Source organism: Peromyscus californicus, unplaced genomic scaffold (genome assembly GCF_007827085.1).
Source record: "Peromyscus californicus insignis strain IS unplaced genomic scaffold, ASM782708v3 Scaffold_1__1_contigs__length_55948999, whole genome shotgun sequence".
Lineage (NCBI taxonomy): Eukaryota > Metazoa > Chordata > Mammalia > Rodentia > Cricetidae > Peromyscus > Peromyscus californicus.
Window position 1 is genome coordinate 4,358,765 of NW_026294492.1, and position 25,603 is coordinate 4,384,367.

Genomic DNA, 25,603 nt, shown 5'->3' on the forward strand with positions numbered 1-25,603 from the left:
ACTTGGTTTTTTTTTTTTTTTTTCCTTGGTGCTTAAAGAATAGGAGCGGAAACATTAATAGAGCAGGTCGGAAACATTAATAGAGCAGGTCGGACAAGGCAGTGTTGCCCAGAAGGTGCAGGTGCGACTGTGTGACCTGACTCTGATGTGTAGAGTGTCGGGATGGGTTAGAATGCTGTACTGAGTGTGAAGCTGTGCTGTTCCAGCCTGAGTGTTCTCACCAGCGTGAAAGGCAAAGCACAGTAGCAACCGCAAGGCTACCATATGAGCTTCATTGATCCCTTCGCGTGCAGGGCTGGGGAGAAGGCTCAGTATTCACAGGGGCTGGCCATGCAAGGCTGAAAACCCGAGTTCAGATCACCAGAGCTCACATACAACCAAAAGCACAGCATGAGCGTCTGTAAGCTAAGATGGGAGGTGGGGACAGGAGGGTCCCTGGAAACGCCTGGGTCGCCTGGCCTGGCTTACACAGAGGAAAGAAAAGCAGTGAAGACAACCTGTCTGAAGTGAGGTGGAAGGTGAGGACCAAGGACATCTGAGGTTGTCCTCTGCGCACACCTGCATTCACACACCTGAATGCACCCGCTGCACGCGCGCGCACACACACACACACACACACACACACACACACACACACACACACACACAGGGAAACATCAAGTCAGGCACCTTAAGTGTGCTGTTTGTGTTTGTCAGGTACATATTATTACAACTGGATGGCAAAATAAAATACTACAGTGTCTTTAAAAAGCATAGAAGTGGGGCGAGAACCCTCTATAGACTCTTCTTTGAAAAGCCCCATTGCTTTGAACTTGATGTCATTCTGCTGCAGAGTGTGGGCAGCTAGCTGCCCGTGGAGCTGAGATGAGAACATGGCTGGAAGTCTTTCCTACCTCCTTGCCTGGGTGTCTTCGCTGTCCTGCCCATGGCCTGCACCCTCTCTTTCATTTATGCCTTCAGATCGAGGAGCCTGAGCCTTAATTAACCCCACATCTCATTCCCAGTAGGTTCTAGTCTGCCTCTCGGAAGCAGAGAAGACTTTCTGGTTCATTATGTATCCCCTCAATCCCTGGCTTAGTGCAGGACTCATAATAGCTAATCAATAAAGGCTCAGGACATGAACCAAAGTGATTTGGTCTCTCTCCGAGCTCACATTCAAAGACACGTGCCTCATTAAAGCCCCGGGAAAAACTAGCATCAACCTGCTGGAAAGGAAATTGCTTCTGATGCTTTCAGGAGGTGGGGGAGAGCAGCCGGGGGAACGGGAGACTAGAAGATGATGGAGTGGTTCCTCCCCATCTGATTAATGCGGGGCTCAGATCTCAGCCAGTAGATGAGCTGGGACGGGAGCTTGTCAAGTTGTGCTGAAAAGTTGGCGTTCTGCAGAGTGCCTTCCAATTGCCCGAAGGGACATTTCTGAGGTTCCCACCAGTCCCCCCAAGCCCCTCTGCTGTCAGGGCTTTGGGGCACACCTGCTTCTCTCCAGTCACCTGGGGCCGTCAGAGCCACCGCGTGCTCTTTCCTCTGGAAAGACTCGTCTTCCTGCCCGCGTGCCAAGCCTTTCCTTTCGTTCTTGGTTTTGTTTCCGCGTCTAGAGAATTCTTGTAAAATAAACAAACAGCTCTAACTCACGCCCAGGGCTTCATTTAAGTGGAGGAATGTAAGAAACAGCCATTGTTTTCCTCAAAGAAGCCAGGCCAAGAAGTACCAAGGAGCAGTGTAATTTTATGGCAGTTGTAATTTTTTTTTTTTTTCTCCTCTGTAGCTATTTTCTAAAACTGAGAATGTTGGAGACAGGCGTCCGGTCTGTGTCGTGTCTGTAGCTCTGGGGTGTGATGTCATAGGGACACCTGTGTGTTGGCTGAGAAGGGTACATGGTGTCAACTTGCCATGTCAGTTACACAACATCTCCTCTGCTGGGGTCACTGGGGTCACTGGGGTGAGGATAAGCCATCGAGGAGCTAGGACCCCTAATCAGACAGCCAGGAAAGCTGGTCAGTTGTGCCACACTGAAGGAAGGCGCCCTGCTTCAAGACAGAGCTACACAGGGAATAGTAATGTTGGATCCGGGGAAGGAAGATGTTTTTCCCACAAGGCCCTCTTGATGGCGTGGGTCAGGCTGGCGTCTGTGGCTGGCCATTGTGTGGGGCCGGTGAGTCTCCACAGGAGGAGTGGCCAGCTGTGGAGTGATGAGCTTGTGCTCCACTACCAATGGTTCTTTGTTGGTAATTAGGAACCTGGCAAGGTTTCAGACTCCCAGTCTTCTCTGGTCTTCATATCCTGGAATGTGCGTTGTCTCTGAGCACCAGTTCATGAGCTTTGTCTCTTTTCGGTCACTGGCGCCTCCTTCCTGTCCCAACCTGGGTCTCTTTGTGGTGCATGTCGCCTGCTCATGTCTGTGGTTTATACCAGGACTGGGCCTTTTTATCTTCATCTCCATAGGGTTTATGAACAGATGCGGTGACTTGAAGGGTCATTTCATAGCCACGTGTCCCTAGATGAAGAGGAGGAGGAATGTCACCAGTAACTGAACCAAAAGAACAATTCTTTCCCAGGAAAAGACCTAGCCTTAGGACCTGACTCCTGGATTAGCTAAGGTGGGTCCATTGATTGGTTCAGCCAGGGGCCTGGAACCTGTCTCCGATCTCTGGGCTAGTCTTGCTAAACCTCAAGACCCAGCAGGCAGGGAAGGGTTCTGAAAGAACACAGGATGCTGCTCAGGGGGACAGTCGGAATGTTCCTCTGAATGTGGAGAATGAATACCTTCCATGCTAAAGACTTCAAAGCTCTGCCTTAGCAGCTGCTTCCTCTCTCTACAGCCACAAAGCACCTCCATTACTAGGCTCCTCCCACTGCCTTGGCTTCCCTCTTAGCCCTCTTTGAAGCTTCTTGACTCCTCCGTCATTCTGGATTCAAACTTATTCTTGCCTTCGCCAGGCACTGTGGTTCTTGTTTACGGATCTAGCTCTGCTGCTGTGAGGAGTCTGCCGGGACAGCAGAATTGTGCACCCCTTTACTTGTAGGTTTATTAGGGTTTGGAGAAACGAAATCTGTCTTACCATGTTGAGGTCAGCCTGCCCTGGTCAGAGAAGATTCTAGCAAATAGTTTCCAAAATGTTACTGAGCTTAGGTACTGTAGTGGTTTGAAAGAAAATGCCCCCCAAAAGGAAGTGGCACTATTAGGAGATGTGGCCATATTAGAGTACGTGTGGTCTTGCTGAAGGAAATGTGTCACTGTGAAGGCAGGCTTTGAGGTCTCATATATGCTCGTTACACCCAGTGAGACAGACCACTTACTGTTGCCTACAAGCGAAGATGTAGGGCACTTGGCTGCTCCTCAGCATCATGTCTGCCTGCATGCCACCATGCAGCACTATGATGATAATGGACTAAACCTTGGAAAATGTAAGCCATGCCAATTAAATGTTTTCCTTTATGAGAGTTGCTGTGGTCATGGTGTCTCTTCACAGCAATAGAAACACTAAGACAGGTACTTTTGTATAGATGCACATCACAGGGAAAACTGGTGAGTGTGAACAGACTGTCCTGCCAAATGGAGTTAGGATCCAAGAGCCTGCTGGTGAGTCTCACCCTGCATCCTCGTGTCCAGAGGTCAGGCCTCATCTCTGGATCAGGGAGGGAGGCAGATGAGGGAACCAGGGAGCAGAAGAGGAGAGCATCCTGGTGTTGGTCCACCTGGTGGGGAAAGGCTAGGTAGGTGACTTCAGGTGCAGGGAGTGAGTTTCTATGTCAAGAGGCTGCTGATTCCAGCTGCCCAGGGGCCTGAACTGACTTTTGTGTTCTGTGCTCTGAATAGCTTCCTGACCGGAATGGATTCCTCAGATTCTCTCACACAACTCATGTGCCACAAGCAGAGCATTTCCATGCTCACCTCAGACTCAAGGTTCTTGTAAAACTCCCTCATTAATACTTGACAGAAGGAATTGGGGGTAACATGCATTGATGGTTTAGGGTGGTGCTGGTTGGTTTTTGTTTTTTGTTTTTTTTTTTTTTGTCAACTTGACATAAATCTAGACATGTCTGGGATGAGGGAACCTTAATAGAGAAAATGCCTCCATAAGCTTAGCTTGTAGGCAGGTCTGTGGGGTACCGACTTGATTAATGGTTGATGTGAGAGGGCCCCGTCTACTGAGGGCAGTGTGCTACCCCCATGTCCTTGGTCCGGGATGGTGTAAAAAAGCAGGCTGAGTGATCCATGAGGATCAAGCCAGTAAGTAGCACTCTACATGGCTTCTGCTTCAGTTCCTGCCTCTAAGTTCCTGCCTTGAGTTCCTGCCCCGACTTCCTTCATTAATGGATTGGGACCTAGGAGCTGTAAGTTGAAGTAACCCCTTTCCTGCCCACGTCGCTTTTAGTCATGGTATTTTATCATAGCAACAGAAACTGAATAAGACAGAAATAGCACCAGGCAGGAGGTATTGCTGGGATGGACCTGGCCCTATAGTTTGGGAAGAATTGTGGAAGGACTTTGGAACTTAGGGATAGAAAAGTCATCAAGTGTTCAAAGCCTGGTGAGCTTTGTGGAAATTTGGAGGATAATACTGAGAGAGATGCAGACAACAGGAGGCTTGGCTTGGGAAGTTCCAAAGGGAAAATTGAGAGTCCCTTAAAGACTGTAAGGTATTAGTATAATATTTTGAATTCAGAACTACTAAAATGAGACCTCTGTTTTGCTGGGACAATAAATGCTGGTCACCTGAAGCTGAATAATCAGCAGTGATGAAGAAGAGACCAGAATCATTTAATAGAATCCTATGGGAAGTGTTTCCTCAGGGTCACCACACAGAAGTTGTGGTCTAGTGGCAGCCAAGCTGTACCTTGTGCTAGAAGCCAAACTTGGAAATGTGTAAGACTCTTCCTGTGTGGTACTGGTTTTGGAAACATGAAGGGGTCATGGAGGAATGCTGGGACTTTTAAAAATGGGAATATTTTATATTATGATGTTGATATTAACATGTGATCGTGGGGATTAGCAAGAAAGGAAAGGTTATAGCTTAATAGGTGATGTGTTTGTATGTCAAGTTGACAAGGAGTCAGTTGTGCTGGTTGGTTTTTGTCAACTTGACACAAACCTAGACGTATCTTAGAAGAAGGAACTTTGAGGAAATGAAAAATTGAGACCATTCCTCTATAAGGCTGGCCTGTAGGCAAGTCCAAGGAGTACAGTCTTCATGATTGATGTGGGAGAGCCCGGCCCACTGGGAGTGGTGCTGCCCCTGGGCCTGTGGGGTGGTCTAAGAAAGCAGGCTGAGCAAGCCACAAGGAGCAAGCCAGTAAGCAGCACTCTCCTGTGGCCTCTGCTTCAGTTCCTGCCTCCAGGTTCCTTCCTTGAGTTCCTGTCCCAGTTTCCCTCAGTGATGGAAGGGCCTTGAGTGTTGTTAGTGGAAATAAATCCTTTCCTCCCCAAAGTTGCTTTCGGTCCTGATGTTTTATCATAGTAATAGAACACTGACTAAGGCAGGGCATGCCAAACACCTTCCTGTGTCCCTTCTCTGTTCTGCTCCTAAAGGCCTGTGCCATGGACAGATTTCTTCGTCTGGGATACAGAACCAACAGATGGGGAGGTTATAACAGGCTGTCAGGAGTGTTGCTCAGTATGCCCTGATTTCCGAATCTGTGCTTCCTATCAGCATCATCGACTTTATTTTTACATGGGACACTGATGAACTGAAATGGCAAAGGTGAATACACACACACACACACACACACACACACACACACACACACACACACATTCTGTAAGCGATGCCCTGGCAGCCATGCTGTGCTGTGTCCCACTGAGGTCCATGTTTTGTCCTGACAACTTCTGTTATACAGAGCACAGCCCATAATCCTGACTGAAGCAGGACAGTTTATTGAGTGTCCTTAGTGTTCTCAGTTCCTTACTTGATTCTTCATTCATAACCTTTGGGTGCTTTTGGTACGACCTTCCAAGCTGTCATGTCTGTGTCCTAATATATAATGTGACAGTTACCACACGCTTGAACATGAGGTTCTTTGTGCAAGAAAAAAATGACGGTTCGTGTCCTGACAGCAGAACGCCACACAGCCCATACTGTTGAATAATCACTGTATAGTGACAGCTACTTGCCACCAGAACCTGAACATCAGTCCCTGAAGCTCTCATGTCTGGTGTCCACCGTGGCCCCCACGGAGAGCTGGGTTCCTCTGAGGCAGAGCTACCTTCTAGCCCTTGCTTGTCTGAACTTGACTATGGAGACTTTGCCTCTACCTCCTAGTCCTCATTTGTACCCGTGTGATCCGGCCGTTACCGATGACGTCTCCACAGATCTCCTGTGCCCTGGAGATTCTCCTTCCCTCTTCCCATCCTTGCTACCATCCTATCCAGTGACATCTTCTGTGGTAGACAGTTGCCCTGTGAAACAGAGCTGAGTGGCATGTCCCAGAGAGGAATGCAGTCTCTCTCCATATCTCATGATGGTCTTTAAGAACATGTTACCCCCATATTACTTTTCCAAAAAGTGGAGCAAGGAACTAGGGGCTGCTCTGTAGGCCTTTTCTCACCCACTGTGGGTCAGAGTCACAGTTCCTTCCTACTGCCCACGAGCCCAGGTATCTTCTGATCTGAGAAGGGAGCCAAGGTTACCTTCCTCCTTCCTGCTTTGGGAACAAGTCTGGCCCCTTGTGTTCTTCCAAGAAGCCCGTCTATGACATGTATAAATAGATCCACCTCATATCCAGTGTTAAGAACACGCTCTGAGCAGTGTGCTCTATAGGCCCCCAGCCCATTGGCATGATGTAACAAACCTAAAACTCCAGGTTTCAGTATTCGGTAGAATGATTGACCATTGTGTAAAAAAATCATGTCTCCCTTGGTGAGGTTGAACAAACAGAGTTGAGGCCTCAGTGTTACCAGTCTGAGAAATAACGTGTGATCATGTATTATGTGGTGATATGCTCAGACTTCCAGTCTCACCACACAGCCTGTTACCCCCGACACACCCAGGATTTGTTACCATTCCACAGGCATAGAGGGTTCCTCTGGCCTCAGCCCCTTCCTCAGGTCCCAGCTTACTTCCCTGTTAAAAAAAACTGTGTTGAGTTGACCTTGAACTCCAGACAAGGGGCAGATCAGCACCTGTTCCAGCCAAACCTCAGTCCATACCTTCACTGGGCAAGCATAGTTCAGGCCCTCTGTGGACCTTAAAAGGTCTTCTCAGTGGGCACCCACAGTCATGATCTTCTGTGTGCAGCCTGGAAGGGTGTCTTAGTTCACTCTTCACTGGATACCTGCAGCTACAGGCCCCAGATATCCCATTCTTTCCTGGACATCAGAGAAGTCATGGCTCCTGTGTAGAGCCTAGAAGGGAAACAGAGGGATGCAGATGCTACCACCTTTCACACTACCTTGTGTATGTGAGAGTGAGAAGTCCTGTGATGCTGGACAGGGACACTGGGCGCTGGATGCTCCTCAGACACCAGGTTGGTCATGTCATGACCAGGATGGCCACTCTATTTTGGATTAGTGAGCTGAGTAAGGCTGGGAGGTAGGAGTTTTTGTTTTAATAATTGAAACATTTTAAAAAGTAAAGCTGAAGGTAAGGAGTTATAGGAGGTAAATAGGTAACTATTTATGAAGTGTCTCCGTGGCAAGAGGCGATACCTGCCCTTCTAAAAGGGAGGTTATCAGCACAGATCAAGCGATGCATGGAACAGGCACAGAATAACCAGACACTGGCAGCAGACACGCTTGTTAAGTACCCTTGTGCAGTTGAGAGAACTCTTCTTAGAAGCCTTGGGAGGGTACCAGGGAGGTTAGTATCTGTTGTTTTTAACAAAATCTAAATGTTGTTTTTTAACTAAATCTCAGTCATTAGATTTTACCAATAAGGACTCGGGAGCCAGATGCTGGGGTGAAAACCTGCTAGGTCAGAGAGGCAGAGAAAGCAGCCAGCTGACCTTCCTCTCCTGCTGTCATCTCAGAAGGAGACTTCTCCCATCCCATCTGAAACAAAAACTCCAACCGGATGTCTCTTCCTTCTCCTTCCTGTGCATTTCTCTGTCCATCTTCCTAGCTCCCTCTTCCCCTCTGTGTTTTTCTTCTTGTCAACTGGTTGCTTGCTCTGCCACTAGGCCCATGGTTGACTTTATTTAATCCTGTTTACAATATTCAAGCAGAAAGCTCTTGTGCGGTTAAAGGTGTGTGCTAGGGCTGAGCCACATCACAACTAGAAACAGATTTTTCCAATAAATACCGCAATCTTGGGGTTCACAGTGTGATCAGGTGGTACCCCAGTGCAGCCGATGGTGATGCGCACTTGACCAGTGAGTGGTAGAACTGGGCTCTAGAGAATGCAAACTACATTTACTTTGGAGACACAGTGTCCCTGTTTTGGCAGGAGCACAGACTAATAAGAGAGGAGCAGTTTCCTTCTTATTTTTAAACAGGTAAAGTCTGGATTTTATTTTTCTTTCATTAATTTTCAGAGACGTTTCTATTTTGGAAGCTTGTGAGTGACATCAGGGCCTGTGGTCTTGGGGACTGCTCCTGCCGGAAGAGACATGTGGGTAGTTTGCACTAGGTCCAGGGCCATCCAAGGTCCTTATGAAACTGTCTTAAGAATGCTATTCTGTTCATCCATCTCCCGATGTGCACAGTGCCAGTCTCTGGCTCTGCAGCTCAGCTCTCTGCAGGTCTGTGTGGGCAGCTTGCTGCAGGCTCAGGTTACCAAGCCTTCTGCAGAGACACAGCATGTTGGTGGCTAGGTTCAGGCTCATCTGTATGTTGATCTGTGCAGCACCAATTCCCCACTGACTGGCACTGTTGGGTGTGGATAATAGAAAGAAGAATGCTAAGCCATTCTGACCTTCAGAAAACTTGCCATCTGATGGAGGAGAAACAAAGAGTTCCTTTACTGCTAGCTAGCTCCAGAAACGCTGGGAGAGTGCTGACGTCCAGCCATCACCTGGGGCAGTGTGTCTCCACAGCTCGCATGCTGGAGAATGACATTTCCCATGTCTGCCAAGCTTAACCCACACCCTGCGGCGGAAGGCTCCCAGATGACGGTTTTAGCCATTCTGACAAGACTGGTTGATGGGTGAGCCAGGATCCAAACCCAACTGTGATTCCAGGGTCCTTGCTCCCGAAATGGTTATTCTTGGGGTGCACGGCTCTTGTCTACATCTACCCCCCGAGTGGTCTTTGTAAACCGTGGTTTGTGATTAACCCAAGCCACCCGGTTACAAGCGAGCCACAGTGGGTACAAGGGAGCCACCGTGTCTGGGATCTTGTCGTTGCAGTGTTAGTAGCCAGGCAGGCGTTCCGAATCAGAGCATTCACGGTTGACTAACTGGAGTTCCAGGCCAGTTTCCGTGGCCCGCTGTTCCTTGGCAGGAAGCTTCTGGTGGAGTGGGAGTGTCCTGGCCAATCTGCAGAGTTGTCTGTCCTTTCAACTCTTTCAAAGAGTTGGAAGCCACGGTGGAAAGTGTAATGCCTGGAGCATTCTGTGGCCCCGTTCCTGCTCTCCACTCCTTTCCGTAGTCTGTGCTGCTTTCCTGAAGTTCCTTTTGTCTCCCAAGCCTTCACTGACACCCGGTGACACTGTACCCTGATGTCTTGGTTTGCTTTCTGTTGCTGCGATAAACACCATGACCGGAAGAGCAAGGGATTTATTTCGTCTTGCAGGTTACACTCCATCTTTGAGAGAACTCTGTTAGGGCAAGAACTTGAAGCAGAAGCTTTGGAGGAAGGCTGCTCACTGGCTCATGCTACCTTTCTCACACAGCGCAGGCCCACCTGCCTAGTGAGGGCAACACCCACATTGGGCGAGGCCTTCCCCTATCCCTTGGAAATCAAGACAATCCTTCATAGACATGGCAATGGGCCGATCCGATTGAAGCAGTTTTCCAGTTGAGGTTAGCTCTTCCCAAGTGACTAGGTTTGTGTAAAGTTGACAATAAAAACTATGCTTTGCCTCTGTGTCTGTTCAGATGTCAGTTTAGTGGATGTAGTCTTTGTTCTGGGAAAATTTTTGGATGTAACAGAGATGCTTCAAAAATGATTGCTTGTGCTACGAGAGCCTCTCTGTGTGGTGTGTGTGTGTGTGTGTGTGTGTGTGTGTGTGTGTGTGTGTGATGTATGTAGGAGTGTGTGTGTGTGGTATGTGGTGTGTGTGTGTGTGTGTGTGTGTTGTGTGTGTGTGTGATGTATGTAGGAGTGTGTGTGTGGTATAGTGTGTGTGTGTGTGTGTGTATGTGTGGTGTGTGTGTTGTATAGTGTGTATGTGTGGTGTGTGTATGTGTGATGTATGTAGGAGTGTGTGTGTGGTATAGTGTGTATGTGTTGTGTGTGTGTGTATGTGGTGTGTGTGTGTGGTGTGTGTGGTGTGTGTGTGTGTGTGTGTGTGGTGTGTGTGTATGATGTATGTAGGAGTGTGTGTGGTATAGTGTGTATGTGTGGTATAGTGTGTATGTGTGTTGTGTGTGTGTGTGTGTGTGTGTGTGTGATATATGTAGGAGTGTGTGTGTGTGGTATAGTGTGTATGTGTGGTGTGTGTGCATGTATTGGTTCTTTGAGATGGTGTTTTGCTACATAACAGGAACTCAGTGTGTAGCCAGTATGACGTTGAACTCCTTGTCTTCTTGCCTCATCCACTAAAGTACTGGGATTACGGGACTGAGTCACCAGACCCAGTGTAAGCAGTTAATTAAGGAAGATAAAGAGAGGGAAATCAGACAGAAAGCCTGGAACCAGCCTTGGCGTTAGGCACATGTGCTCTGGGGGCCCAGTGCCTATGTTTGTAGCAAATGGCCTTGGGTGACGACTCACTCCCAAGCCTGCACTTTCACGGGGGTAGTGGTAACACCTCACGGTTTTGGTTTTAGGACTATTTATTGATCTAACAGGCAAAAGGACTAACAACAGTCTGGTATTTGGAAGGCATTTGATTAAAGAAAGATGATACATGTATCAGAAACTGCGTCAGTTCCTGTCCAGGGCATGTTTATTTATTGTAACAGAAGTTTCCCTGGTTTTCTGATTTGTGTGTGTGTGCATGTGCTCATTTTAAGACATCTTTTTCCATTAGATTGGAAAACAAGGCTTGTGAGTCATGACCCACTTAGTATCTAAAAGAGGGCCGCGGTTTCGATGGATGCAGGATCAGCCACGCTGTAGTAAACAAATCAATATTCCCATGACATAATCACAGTGTGTACTGCTCAGAGATACAATCCATCGGTCTGCTAAGCTTGCTCTCGGGGCTGCTGTCACCCAGACGTGACTCACTGCGAGCCTTTGAACAGTGTGGTTGTGAGACGTCCCGTGGGCACACATCTCACACCTGGTTTAATTGTTGTGTCTCCCGTTTAGAGAGAATGAGGCTGTGTCATTATCTTGGACTCCAGCCAAAGTTGTCCGAGTTTTCTGAGTTCGGTTGGTTTAAGACATTCCAGCATCCTCCAGAGACCCGATTAGATAGATGTAATTATAGACAGTAAGCAATGATCTTGTTGCTAAGGAGTTGGGCTTTTTTATGCCTGTGACTGTAAAAAGGCTTACCACACGGGCGGACAAATGAGACAACAGCCCCTGCTTACTTAGCTGCTATACCAAGATTTGTGCCAGGCGTTGTGATATTCTTTATTATTTTTTTTTTCTGTCAAGAAAGCCTAGTAAGGCAGGCATTCCAATTTTATTATCTAGGGAACTAGGGGCCAAAAGTGTCAAGGTTGTACTCGCCATGGCCTCAGTGGAGGGATCAAGATTGCCTAGGTCTGTCTTGACTCCAAAGACTACAGGGCCATACTCCCTTTTCATATTGCCACCATGGACAAGGCATAGCACTTCCATGCCTGCCACACATAGAATAGACCTTCACCACCCAGCCAAGTGTCACGTCATAGCAGGTCAGCAGTGCTGTCTAGGTTGGGGCTGGGGCAGCACTGTGGCCCTGGTGGGACTTGGTGATGCTCCTGTATTTACCTCGTTACCTGCCCTCTCTTGTATTGGGAAGGCCTCCCATGGATGACAAAGAGTTTGTTTCTGATAAACCCCACCATCTTGTGCTTCCAACAGAACCCCACGGCCTCTCTCATCCACAGGTAGATGTAGGTGGGCCGTGTGCAGAGCCCGAGTCCTCATCCGAGCCCTGGCCGATGCATGAAGCTGAGGGCTGACGGACAAGGGCCTCTGCTTAGAGCGGTGGTTCTCAACCTTCCTGATGGTGCGACCCTTTAAACACAGCTCCTCATGTTGTAGTGAAATTATTTCCATTGCTACTTCATAACTGTAGTTTTTCTACTGTTATGCATCACAATGTCAATACGTGATATGCGACCCCTGTGAAAGGGTTGTTTGGCCCCCAAAGGGGTCCTGACCCACAGGTTGATAAACACTGCTTAGAGCCCGGGGCGATATTTTGCCCATGATGCCAAGTCTCTGGAAAACAGCTTTGAAAATGGCTCTTAGGGAACTTGGCCTCCCTCTCTTCCTTCCTCTCACCCCTTCCCTCCCTTTATCTTACCATTCTCCTTCCTCCCTTCCCTTCCCTTCCCTGTCATATTTGGTAATAGCTGTTTCTCTTCCTTTGGCCCTTACAGTCTTTCTTTCTGCCTCTTCTTCTCCGATGATCTCTGAGCCTTGTGAGTAGGGGTATGGCATGGCTGCCCCGTTTTCAAGCGGAACACTTGAATGTCTCTTATTCTGTGCACATTGGCTAGTTGTAGCATCACTTCCCTACTGAGGAACCTTTTCTGATGAAGGTTGAGAGATGCACTCCTCTGTGGGTATGACGGTCAGAACTCAAGGAGCTGTTTAATATGATGTCCACTTAGCAGAAGAGTCATGTAGTCTATTTACCTCTAGGGCCTATGACCTCGACAGCCACGTGTCAAATGCAGTTCACAGTCCCAAGTATGAGTTCCATCTTAATGACCAGACTTTAAATCCAATCAGAAAGTGGTTGGTTATTCCTGTAACAGTCATACCACTGTTGTTCCCAATAGGCACATCTTGCCAGGCCGGTAGTTAATGTGGCTCCCAGGGTTAATAGCTGGCCATTTGCTCAACACATCACTTTGTCTGCGGTATTTGGGAAGTCCAGGTGTTTACACACTTTTCTTTCTTTCAGTGCCTGAAACAGTATGTTGAGCTCTTGATCAAAGAAGGACTAGAAACTGCAATTAGCTGCCCGGATGCTGCATGCCCTAAAAAGGGCCACCTTCAGGAAAATGAGGCACGTTCAGGGAGGGAACACATGGTTTTGTTGCCTGTGTACGGTGGGCTGTAGCTGGCTTCTCAGGACCCCGTTGTTTTCTGCTTGGCCTCATGTTGGGTTGCATTCTAGCCCTCTGTATGTGACAATCCTGACGTCTATTTTTTTTTCTCTTTGCAGATTGAGTGTATGGTTGCAGCTGAAATTATGCAAAGATATAAAAAGCTACAATTTGAAAGAGGTAAGTGGTCTGCTGTGTTAGCCAGTTTTGGATCCTACAACAGAAGGTGGATAACGTTTACGGAGCTTTCTCTTGGGAGACATGAGTGAACATCATTGGATGGGAGTGAAAAGGGATTCAACAAGGGCTGAAGCATGGTGTAAATTGCACCTCTGAAATAAGGTTGGCTAGGAATCCTCTGAGTCGCTCACAGCCTGGCAGCCTGGGCTTGTGACCTATTTGGCAGCCAGAGGGACTCAGGAGACACTATTTATATACAGAGATTGGGACTTCTTGCTGGCTTAAGGAGATCCCTAGTCCATATTTTTCTTCAGCCGGCTTTGGGTCTAGAGGTGTTGCAAACTCTTAGATCCTCCCTGCATTTAAAAGACCCAACAGTGTGTGAGGAAGTCCTGAAGCTTGATACTCCTGCAGGTACCGTTGCCGAGCACTGAATCTACATTCACCCTACTCATGATTCACTACCCCTTGAAGGCTTAGATAGCAGCGATGAGTTAGTGAGCCTTGGGCCTCGGTGAGTATCCCAGGCCTGACATACCACGGTCCACTGTGCTCACACCCAAGACAACTGGGTGACCTCCGTGGTTTCTATCTCTAGTGAGGGTCTGGCCACATCTCCATCTCTGAGAGCCGACTTCCCCCATCCTGTTGGGCCCTTTTCGGACCTCTCCTTACTAGATCCAGTCCTGGTGAAGACAGAGAGATAGATGTGTGGAGCACTGAGACAGGCTGGATGCCTGCCGGGTGAGCCCTTCATCTTTCCTCTCTGGAGCTCTGCAATCATAAAATGGTGTTTGAAAGGACCTACAGATCCCATTTGCTCTGCTGTCAGGGGCTTGAGGTCACCTGCAAAGAGCAGATGGGAGACAGTGTAATGCACGTGGCTCCTGCTGTGGGGCCTCTAGGAAGGCACCCAGTGAGTGCTCTGCCCCTGCAGGAAACTCTGTGACCACATCCCCTCTCCCTAGATACCATGAGCCGGTATCACAGGTCTTCTGTTGAGGCAGATCCCAAGGTGATAATGCTTAGGTGGAAGCACAAAATGCAGAGCAGGATGCAGCAGCAGCAGCAGCAGCAGCAGCAGCAGCGGCAGAGTACATGTGGATCTGCCAAAGTCTGAGGTTTAAAAAGAAAACAGGAGAAATGCTAGAGGTCACCTCTAGTTGACTTAAAAGTATATATACATGTGTGTATATGTACGTGTGTATGTATTTGCATGGATAACTTCAAACGTCAGTCGGGGTTGGAGAGATGGTGACTCTGCAGTTGAGAACACTTCACGGTTCTTGCACAGGTGGTGACTCATGACCAACTCTAACTCCAGTTCCGGGGGGTCTGATGCCCTTTTCTGGCCTCTGTGAGCATGCCATGCGTGTGGTTCACATACATCCATGTAGACAAACACATATACATTGTATACGTGCACATAAAATTAGATTAAATAAGTCTTTTACGAGGTCAATAAGGATTTTTGATGGCTTCAAAATTTGTTTTCCAGAGTCTGTCTCTTTAGATGGCGTGTATCATTCACACTGGGGCAGCTTACCTTAAATCTGTTGCTGTGCAGCATTAAAGAGAGAGCGAGGAGTTCTAAAGTCGGTTAATTTGGATCTCTGAGAACCTCAGACTCTTTTGAACTCGTTTTCATGGGATCTTAACAGGAACTGGGAGTTGTTTTCATCACAGGAATATGAACTTTCTGTGACATCAATTTTAATTCAAAAGTGCAGCTGGATTGGTTTTTCTACCAAATAATTATAATCTTCCTTTCCCTCCCCAGTACTCTGGCTTCGTCTAAAAGATTCTGGCTCTTGTGTCAGAAATGAATCACCTTAACTTAGGTTAGAAAAACACTGAAAACTATCACTAGAAAACATCTTAGCAGCCGAACGCTGAGTGAGGTTTTAAAAGGATTTGGACTTAATAACCCAGAAGTGCTGGCCCAGATGGAACGTTAGAAGTGGGACTTGAAACACAGCTGTGTACTCTAGCCAGTACCTTGGACGAACCTGGAGATGTGACCAGAAAGCTAACTTAGACTTGCTTCATTCCTTCAAAGTTTAGTCCATGGAGGATGCCTTAGGAGGAAACTCATTTAGATGATTTTCTAACGTTTTTAGTTATAGAGAAGTCCTACAGTGAGTTTAAGCTTCAAAAGGCTCTTTATTTAGCCCCGGTGTGTCTCAACTGACCTGGGAGCCTGGATTTTCCTTTTAGATTCTTGGCCTCTGCCCCTGAAGTCTTTGACCATCTGGAGGTTCTGGGGTACTGCCTTTGCTTTCTGGAACCTTCTGTCCCTCCGGGCTCACTCTGGCACCTGGGTGAGGAAAGGCTCTAGAGAGAGGTCCACGGAACACACTCTTGTGCATACCTGCCCTGCAGCATCTGAGTGTGTCTGGAGGCTCATGGTATCCCAACTTGATCCTTTGGTGTATTAAAAGAAAAAAAAAATCTCTGAGTGATTAATAACATGGCCAGGTTCATTTCCAGCTCTGACAAAAAACAGGGTTCTCAGTTTGCAGTGTCTTCCGAGCAGGATCATGCCTACCACCACAGAGGAGGACCAGGGTATCAGGTGCATCAGTCAACAGAGCAGCAGGGAGCACATGAGGGTGTGTGGGTTGCTGGTCCCTCAGAATACTTTCGCATACCATCTGTCTTTAAAAAGTAAACCGCCTTTTGGAAAATGGTTGGATATTTTCTAATAGAGCTCTCGGGGGTCTGCCTCACTGAGGGTCCTTGAGAAACTCACGTTAAACTGGTCTCCTGAAGAGAAGTATGTCTCTGGCAGACTGGAGTTCTGACTGGATTCTTTTGCTCCCCCAGAAAACATCGCTTGCTTCATGTTAACATCTCTCATGCACATACATGTGTGTGTGTGTGTGTATGTAATATAATAGATATAATATACACTCTGTACGATGCAGCATGGACAACGGGTTATTAATAGATGCTGGCGACGGAAAAGCTGAGCAACACTTCTATACATTCTGAGAGAAGCACACGAGTGCTGTCTGCTCTGAGCTCTGCTCCGGACTGCTGCCTGCTCGTATGCACAGCTGGCAGAATCGAGCAGTGGGGAGAACAATGAGAGTATTAATAGATTTCTTCCAGGGGTTGGGGCTGCACTGTTGGCCTCGCAGAGGATGCAGAGGATGCTCGCAGTCCGCTCAGAGGCAGATCACTTCACTTTGCCTGTAGGGAATCTCTCCGAGTGACAATCGGCAGGGTCATCTCATGGCCCTGAGTAAACCAGTCATAGACTTGGAGTTGTTACCATGGAAACCTTCCTTAGGTCTCCCCGCTCCATGCCACAGTCAAATGGGCCTTCTGTGATAAAGGTGCAAGGAAGCCTCTCTCACTGTTGTCAGGGGGTTGTAGCGCATGTCAGGAAGTGTGTGAAGAGAAGCCTGCCCCAACCCCCACTGATGTCTGGGGCTTCCAGAGCATTGGGGGGGTCAGCAGGCAGGACATAGGGGTTCCCAGGGTCTGAGACAGGAAGCCTACTCCCAGCAAGGTTCGACTACAGCATGATATTAAACAGATAGCCAGAGGCCTGTGTCCATGTCACATGTTCAGCACATTGAGTCACTGTGTCCCCGAATGTCATTTAGAGTACATCATATCTGGTCTGGGGCCAGGCTAGCTCCCCCATCACATGCACAGAGGACTGGTAGGTGAAGTGGAACGTATTGTGTGTTGAAGGCAAGAACTGCGACCAAGGAGAATCCTGAGGGTTTGGGGGCTGTGGGAGCTCCCTGGGGATTTCCTCCCAGCACGTGCCTGAGGTCTGTGAGTTTTTGGGGAGCTCTCGGCATCCCAAGCCTGCAGGGCAACACTTCTCCATGTGCGCCAGTTCTATCTCCACATGTATCCACACGTTCACTGGCCATGCACCTTCTTCAGACAGCAGACATTGACAGCCACCCAAGCTGGACAGTAGCCGCTGTTCATTCTCTCAGTTTCAGGGGCGTCTCAGAGGTTTTGCAGTATTGTCATGGAGTCCGGTCAGTGTGTAATGCAGGTTCTCAGTCTTGGAGTTCCTCGGGGGTCACAAGCACCATCTCTGGCCCTTGCTGTCATATCAACAAGCTCCTTTTATACTTTCAATGAACTTACCTTCATAAATAAGGCAAGGAGTTGCATTGGATTAAAGAGTCAGCCAGCCGCGGCTAGTGGACCAACCCACCTCTGACCCCCAGCTGCTCTGCTCTATGTTTCCTCAGAACCTTCGTTCATGGGTGGGAGTCTGCTCTTAACCCCAATAACAAACCAAGTAGATGTTACAGAAACCCCCAAATCACATGGTCCCTAGGAACATAAATAATCCCCACCCTGCCCTTTACAGAGGTTGGCTGACCTCTACTACAGTGGGTAAGGTCGTTATCGATCTTATGCCTGACAGACTTGCTCCCTCAGCACTGAACAGAGTGTCCCCTCTTATTGAGGGACCTGGAACCCATAGAAAAGGCACACAAGTGTATGAGGTCAGGACTCTGCAGCTTCAGACCTTGTCATTGAGGGTTTATTTGCCTCACAGTTGGGAGTTTTGTTAAGTCCACCATGGCGTGGTGGCAGGGACGTGAGGCGACTGGTCCCATTGCATCTGCAGTCGGGAAGCAGAAAGAAATGAATGCCTGTTCGTTGCTCGATGGCTCCTTTTTGTTCAGTCCAGTAGCCCAGTGCGTGGGGATGGTGCTCCCTACAGTTAGAAGGAGTCCTCCCATTTCAGTTATTAGAAATTTAGAAGCTGCCTCCTAGACACATTCAGAGGCTTGTGTGCTAGGTGATCAAGACTCCTGTCAAGTTGACAGTCAGTGCTAAACATCGCAGCCTTCTGCACTCTCAGTGGGCTGGGTGTCCCATGGAGTAGAGTTCCTGTCCTTTATGATGAGCCACAACCACGTCTGCCTACCTGGGGTAGGGCCCAGACTTTTGCAAACAAGCACTCTTTGCCTTGCACATTAGCAAACACCTTTTATATGTTTCCTCATCACAATTCAGTGTTCCCCAGATTGCCTCTCAAGATCAGCCCGACTGCAGAGCTGAGGGCCAGTGGCCCACGCAGTCCTGTGGAGATGGTCCTGTAATGGGCCATCTGGCCTGCCGTGGTCCCTGTTAGAATATTAGCCTCCTGTTGGTGTCTCCTACCACACCTGATGAAAGTTCAAAGTCCACTAGAGAGGAAGAAAGTGAGGCGCCGGGCTGGCTCACTATGGAGGCCAGCTAGAGATGAGTTATAAATGCAGGTTTGGGGTCAGGATGAGAAGAAAGGAATGCCACCATATCCTGTTTTTAAAATAAGCTTCCTGACCAATCCCATTAGGAAAGGCTTTGCAATAGCTTGGGCTTAATATTCAGGAAATGCAAGCTACTAGTTTTACCCAGGTTTGGACTTGGCAAGAGAATCTGTCTTGGGCATGTGAATCACCCTATTAGAAGACTAATTATGAACAAAATAAGGTACCCAGTTCTGGAAATGCCAAAGCAAAGACCTTGGTTTTGTATGCCACCTTAAACAGGTAGAAAGGCAATAAGACTCACGCAGCATCTTCCTCCCCTCCTTCCTTTTCACTGTTCAACAAAAAATTTGCGAGTGGCTGTGTGTAAGCCTGGCACTGGGTAGATGTCGAGGTTTCAAGGCAAGGCTCTCACCTGACTCCAGGAAATGTGTCCTGGTTGTGGTGGGAACATGGCAGGGCAGGGGAGGGTTGCAGACAAGGGTCTGGTGATGTTGGCACTCAGAGAGACTGGGCTGGGTGAGCACTTCTCTTCTCTGGAATGTAATGGAACTGGGGGGTGAGATGGCAGCTGTGGGAGCCCTTGGCATACCAGGTACAAGGGTGAAAAGCTGGAACCAGCTTGGGTGGAGTTGGATGAACTTAGGGGCGGTGTGGATCAGTTTATCTGGAGCGTGTCTGGCTGGGTCACCTGGATGTCCTCCATTGTGACTGCCTCAGTTGTCATTGCCAGTGTCAGGAGCCCCCCAGAGACCACCAGGAGTCCAGGAGTCCGAGTTCCTATGCACAAGCAAGGAGCCTTTATTGCAAGCTTGAACTTGGGCTCTCTGTCTGTTCCAACACAGCGATTTCGTCAGGGAGAGCCTCAAGCTCAGTTGAAGCAGGGGGTGGGGGGTGGGAGGGAGGGTTAAGGAATAAAGGATGAGGGGGGTAGGGAAATTCTGCATTCAGATGGGGGTTGAACTCCTGATTGGACAGGAGTGAGGTAGCAGAAGTTTTATCAAACAGGGATTGGTACTGGCGTCGCTGCAAGGAAATTGGCAACCTTTATACAGATTATGTAAGCTATCCTTAATGTTCTGGAGCATCTAGTACTTGTTTGTCTCAATTCTGATTGGTCCCCCACAGGATGCAGTTTGTGGCTTTTCCTGGTTGTTGTAACGGTGAGGCCTAGTCCCAGTATTGTTAGTCTGCAGCCTGTCATGGCTGCACTAATGTTCAGTCAGGCCTCTTCACCGTAGTGCCCCAGAGGGCCTTCTCCATGCTCACCCTCTCCAGTGCTTGTGATGTCCTGAACCTGACTTTTGTCTTCTGTCTCCTTGTGCTAGAGGTGCTCTTTGACCCTTGCCGGACGTGGTGCCCAGCATCCACCTGCCAAGCCGTGTGCCAACTCCAGGACATAGGACTTCAGACCCCCCAGCTGGTGCAGTGCAAAGCCTGTGACATGGAATTCTGCTCTGCATGCAAAGCCCGCTGGCACCCGGGCCAAGGCTGCCCCGAGACCATGCCAATCACCTTCCTTCCCGGGGAGACCAGGTACCGCTACATAGGAGCTGTGGTAGAATGAGTGGGCAGGGAGCTGAGAGCCGTGGGCTGGGCGGGGAGCTGAGAGCCGAGGGTGGGGAACTGAGAGCTGTGGGCGGGGAGCTGTGGCTGGCGGAAGGTAGGCTTCCTTCTTGTAAGTGACACCTGAGAGCGTGCGGCCATACATCACTGGCCTCAGCCCCAGGTCCACCTCAAGAGTTTCTTTTAGGCTTGTGGTTTCCTTGTGAGAACGTCTGCCAGGTACATCGCAAGTCCCTGGGAATGTAAAGATGTGTAAAAACCACTCTCTACTCCCTGCAGGAAACGATAGATGCACTGTGGGCTACACACCGCGATTAAGTCCTTTGATCGCTGCAGTTTTTCCGCACCTACCCTCTGTGAGAGGGGATCCGAAATGGGAGTGTAGGAATAAGAACACTGGCCATAGTGAGTGCTGCTTACAAGCAAGATCACTAGTAGGTCTGTCCAGAGGTACCTGAAGCTAAGAGCCCCACATCTCTCTAAAATTGAGATGCATATGGCAAAACACAACTGAATTTCTTCCCTTTCGCTCCTCCCAGTCAGATCAGCCCAGCTGTTTGCTCAGGTAGACGTTGTCAGTTAATTCCATGAACTTTAGAATTCAACGGAGTGAACCATAAGAAACTAATTATATCAGGGCATCCCTCCCCGACAAAATGTTGTGTAGTTTCAGCTAGGCAAAGTGGCCAGCCATGCCGCCGACAAAGAGACTATCATGACTGCCCTCTCCCTACCCAAAGGGGTCTTCCCCACCTGGTTCCTGATCTCCCTTGTTTTCCCATCCTCAGGAAGATGCCCCCGCCATGCCCCAGCTACAGATCCTCTGTTGATCTCCCAGCCCAGCACTGTCCTCTCTCACTTTGAACACTGTCCCTGGGCCGACAGGTCCCTCTCCCACCATGGTCCTTTCCAGAGCCTCCTCGCTGCCCTTTTCACAGGGCTCCCCTCTCTTCGTTCAGCTCTGTCTCCAGGGTAGGGTTGGTGACTGCATCCTTTGCTTTCCTGCTGCAGTTTGGGTGCATTGACCACCATCCAGGACTTACTGTGTTGTAGGTCACTGTCCCCATGGCTGATGCTTCTGCTGTCAGGGGCTCTGCATGCTTGACCTTTGACCTGGCATGCATCGGGCATTTGATGCAAGCAAAGATCACTGAATTTAGATGTAGTGTTATAGAAGCAACCAGTCTCTAGGAAGAAATATACCTGCTACATGGCTTGGTTAAAAGTGACCAGCAGAGGTTGATGTCCAGGGAGGGGAGAGCTAGAGGCGGATGAGGCATCTACTCAGGGAAGCGGCCCAGTTGTTTGTCTCCAAGAGTAACCCCTAGTGAAGGAGTGAGTGAGTCCTGCCTCTCAGCAGGAGAACAGGAATGGAGGACCCTTTCTAGTGGAATAAGGAGGCTCCCTGCCCAGGCATTTTCCTTGCCACAGAACTTCCTCAGGGACTAGAGATGAGCTTGGTCAGTAGACTGCTTGCCTAGCTAGCATGCAGGAAGCCCCATGTTCAGTAACCACCCCAGCATACACCAGACATGATGGCACATGCTTGTCATCCTGGCATTCAGGTGGAAGTTGACACTGAGTATCTTCCTGGATTACTCGCCATTATATATTTTTAGGCAGGGTCTCTCAGTTGAACCCAGAGCTCATCAGTCAGATAGACTAGCTAGCCAGCTTCCCTTAGGGACACCCTATCCTTATCTGTCTCTAGTGCTGAGATTATAGATAGATGCCACACCAACCCAGCTTTTATGTGGGTCCTGGGGATCCAAACTATCCCTTGTGCTTGCATGGCAAACACCCTTCCCACTGAGCCATCTTCCCAGCCTTTCCCAAAATTTCTTAACCTATCACCTTCCACTAGTGGACAAAACAGAATCCCCTTCACTCAGTCACACAAGCCTCATTACACTTAGGAAACCGGTGGACATGACCATGAGGAATGTTCACTGCTAATCATCACACAGGTTGTGCTAAGGCATCATTAGCTCATGTATATACTGTGGCCTTTTGGAATGCTCCTCCACCAAGATGCTGGCTAATAGTGGCCCTGCCTGACTTCAGCAACTGTGCATTCAGACAAAACACTGACTGGCATCTCTTTCCAGGTCATACTGGTGTGGTGGGTTCTCACATAGTACTATATGTACCCCCATAATCTATAGTCTATTCTCTTGGCCTTTACCATTTATTCTTCCAGATGTTGTCATATATCTATATCTATATCTATAGATATAGATATAGATATTTAAGAGAATATTTTAAGAATATATATATTATATACTTAAGAGAATAGCCATCTTTTTAAGAAAGGGGGAAAAAAGAATGCTATGGGTGATCTTCCTCAGCCATGTCTAAATACCTGTTTTACTTTTGAAACATTAATTTTAACAGTGTTGACTTCTAGCTAGTTTTTTTTACCAGTTACTGTCTTAGTAATGGTTCTATTGCTGTGAAAAGACACCATGACCCAGGCAACTCTTTTAAAAAAAAAAGCATTTAATTAGGGGCTGGCTTCCAGCTTCAGAGGGTTAGTCCATGATTATCAGGGTGAAAGCAGACAGGCATAGTGCTGGAGCAGTAGCTGAGGGCTTTACAACTTGATCTGCAGGCTGGGGATTGGAGGGTGGGGTTGGAGGGGGAAGAGACGCTGGGCATGGTGTGGGCTTTTGAAACCTTGAAGGCCGCACCTACTCCAAAGGCCACATGTCCTAATCCTTCTCAAATACTCCCTGGTGGCTAAGCATTCAAATATATGAGCCTGTGGCAGCCCTTCTCATCCAAACTACCATCACTACTTTGCAGGATACTTTCTTAGGCTCACACTGAAGTCTGAGACTTGTAGAGGTGTCTTAGAGCTGCTCTGTGGAGGAGCCAGCATCTGCTACCAGACTTGAAGCTGTAATAACCATTGCACATCCCTCCTAGGTCCTCAGGGATACAGTAGTGACCAGCAGGCCAGATAGACCTTCTGAAGCAGGCCTGTATCTTCATGTGTGTATGTTTATGACTGATTTTTTTTCTGACAAGAGCAAAGTGCATAGAATTTATTATCCACTCTTTGGAAGATGCACACATTTCTGAAACCCCAGCACCATTTTTCAGGTTCCCCCAGGATAAGTTTTGAGGTTTACATGAGAGTTTCTATAGAAATCTAAAGTTAGGTATGTGCTGATGTTGCCTTTTGTTTTTGTTTTGTTTTACCTTAATCAGGTCGATTTGCCCTCTTTGGGCTGTTAGTTTTCCATTGGCTTTAGTAACAAGAGGTCTGGGGTCCCTGCAGTAGAGAGGTGCTCCAAGATGCCCCCAGCACAGCCCTGCTGCTAGGTCTCTCTTGACCCCCACTGCTGCACGACCCTCATAGCGTGTCTCCCACAGCTCCGCTTTCAAGATGGAAGAGGGCGACGCACCCATCAAGCGCTGTCCCAAGTGCCGGGTGTACATCGAGCGGGACGAGGGCTGCGCACAGATGATGTGTAAGAATTGCAAGCATGCCTTCTGCTGGTACTGCCTGGAGTCTCTGGACGTGAGTACCGCGCAGCCGCCGTGAGCTCTGGGTTCAGACATGTGGGAGGGAAGCTGAGGGCCGTGCTGGTGAGCAAAAAGTAGCACCAGGGGGTGATTCTCCTGGGTTCCCGGAGGTGAAGCTTGGTCACTAGTGCTGGGTATGGAAGCTTAGGGCAGGTTTGGGGTTCAGCTCTATATTGAAGAGTGTCGGGGTCTCTGAAAAACACCCGGGCTGGCCCAGGCATGATCCACGTGAGGTAAGAAGGAAATCTGGTTCAACTTGACTTAGCCAGTGCTGGTTCAAGCTTCTAGAGGCTGACCCGGGCAGTTTATTTTCATCATATTGAAGCACAGTACAATTTGGGAAAAGGTTTCCTGGTGTAACACAATCCTGTGTACACAAGGAGACACAATTACACTCAAAGTGTTCTCAAGTACGTGTCACCTTTTTCCTGTGGAGATGGGTCCTAGAGATAGGCCACGTGTGTTCTCTTAAGGGCCAAGGGGAGAAACTAGAATGGTCTCGGTTGTGCAGATAGCTCAGGTCCTTTTGCTCCTAACAAAAGAAGAGGTCCTGAGTGTTCTAGGGTGTCTTAGGGTCTGGCTCTTTAGGGTCAATCCTGATGAGGTTGGATGTTATGATAGGATCCCACAGACTGGGCCACAAACAACAGCCATCCATTTCTCACAGTTCAGGTGCTGGAGAGGTGGACTATGGCCCCTGGCAGATGGGGACCTGATGAAGGCTCCTTTCTGGTTCTTTGATGGCTGCCTCCCTTCTGGGCCATGTTGGGAAGAGCAAGCTCTGGTCTCTCCAAAGACAGTAATCCTGTCAGGGACTCCATCCTCATGACCTTATCTAAACTTAATCATCCCCAAAGGCCTACCTCCCGACACCACCATACTGGGACTTGGAACTTCCTTGAATTCCAGCATTTGGGTGGTAGAGAGCACGTTCAGTTAGTGGGACAGTGGGAAAAATGAAAGTACACACAGCAAAGCATGCCAGGCATCAGGAAATGTCCGTGCCTCGTCTACACAGAGGGAGACATATATTCCCTTCGCTTTCTGACGTTTCTAGCCCAGTATAGCAGGCTTCTCCCGTGTGCTCTCTGTGTCAGGCCCCTTATGCTGGTGCTGCTGCTACTATAATGGTTTCTTACTGTCTCCCTCCTTGGTCTCCTCTCTGCTGCTATGATAAAATGCTCTGATCAAAGGCAGTTTAGAAAAGGGTTTCTTTTGTTTACTTGTTTGCATTTTAAATTTTACAGGGAAGTCGGGGCAGGCACTTGAAGAATCCATGGGAAAATGCTCCTCGCTGCCTCACTGGCAGCCAGGCTAGCTGATACAGGCTAGGGCTACCTGCCTAGGGAATGTCGTTGCCCACAGTGGACTACAACCTCCTCCATCAACTAACAACCAAGACAATGCCCCAGAGACAGGCCCATGGGCCACTCTGATCTGGGCAAACCCTCAATTAAAAGTCCCTCCTCAGGTGACTCCAGGTCATGTTGAGTTGACAGTTGAAGCTGAGCAGGAGGGCAATTTTCCAAAATGATATTATGACTTTGGTTTTGGGAGAGTTTGACCATGTATACTTTAAAAGACTATCCTTAAAATAGCGATTTAAAAATCACCTGTTAGGCATTGTAGTCGGCAAGAGTCCAAGTGAACTGAACTGTCCATCCTGATGGGAGTCTATTTATATCTGTTCTGGATGGCAGTGATGGTTAATTTTAGTAGGAAGCCATGGTACGCTTAAGGGCTTCATTCACAAACTTAAAATCACAATGAATCATGTCTTTAAGACCCAGTGACCATCATTTTATTTTCTGGCATCAACTTGACTGAAT

General features: G+C 48.4%; 1 protein-coding gene across 5 annotated transcripts in view; it reads left to right on the plus strand.

Annotated features, from left to right (window-relative positions):
* The window catches only part of Rnf144a (ring finger protein 144A), a 124,096-nt gene that overhangs the window by 80,909 nt on the left and 17,584 nt on the right, over positions 1-25,603 (plus strand). For all 5 annotated transcript variants that reach the window (XM_052745778.1, XM_052745776.1, XM_052745779.1 and 2 more), the window contains 4 exons: positions 13,113-13,217; positions 13,377-13,437; positions 20,006-20,213; positions 23,622-23,769. In XM_052745778.1, the coding sequence (XP_052601738.1) occupies positions 13,113-13,217; positions 13,377-13,437; positions 20,006-20,213; positions 23,622-23,769 (522 nt within the window). The remainder of the gene's footprint in view (positions 1-13,112; positions 13,218-13,376; positions 13,438-20,005; positions 20,214-23,621; positions 23,770-25,603) is intronic.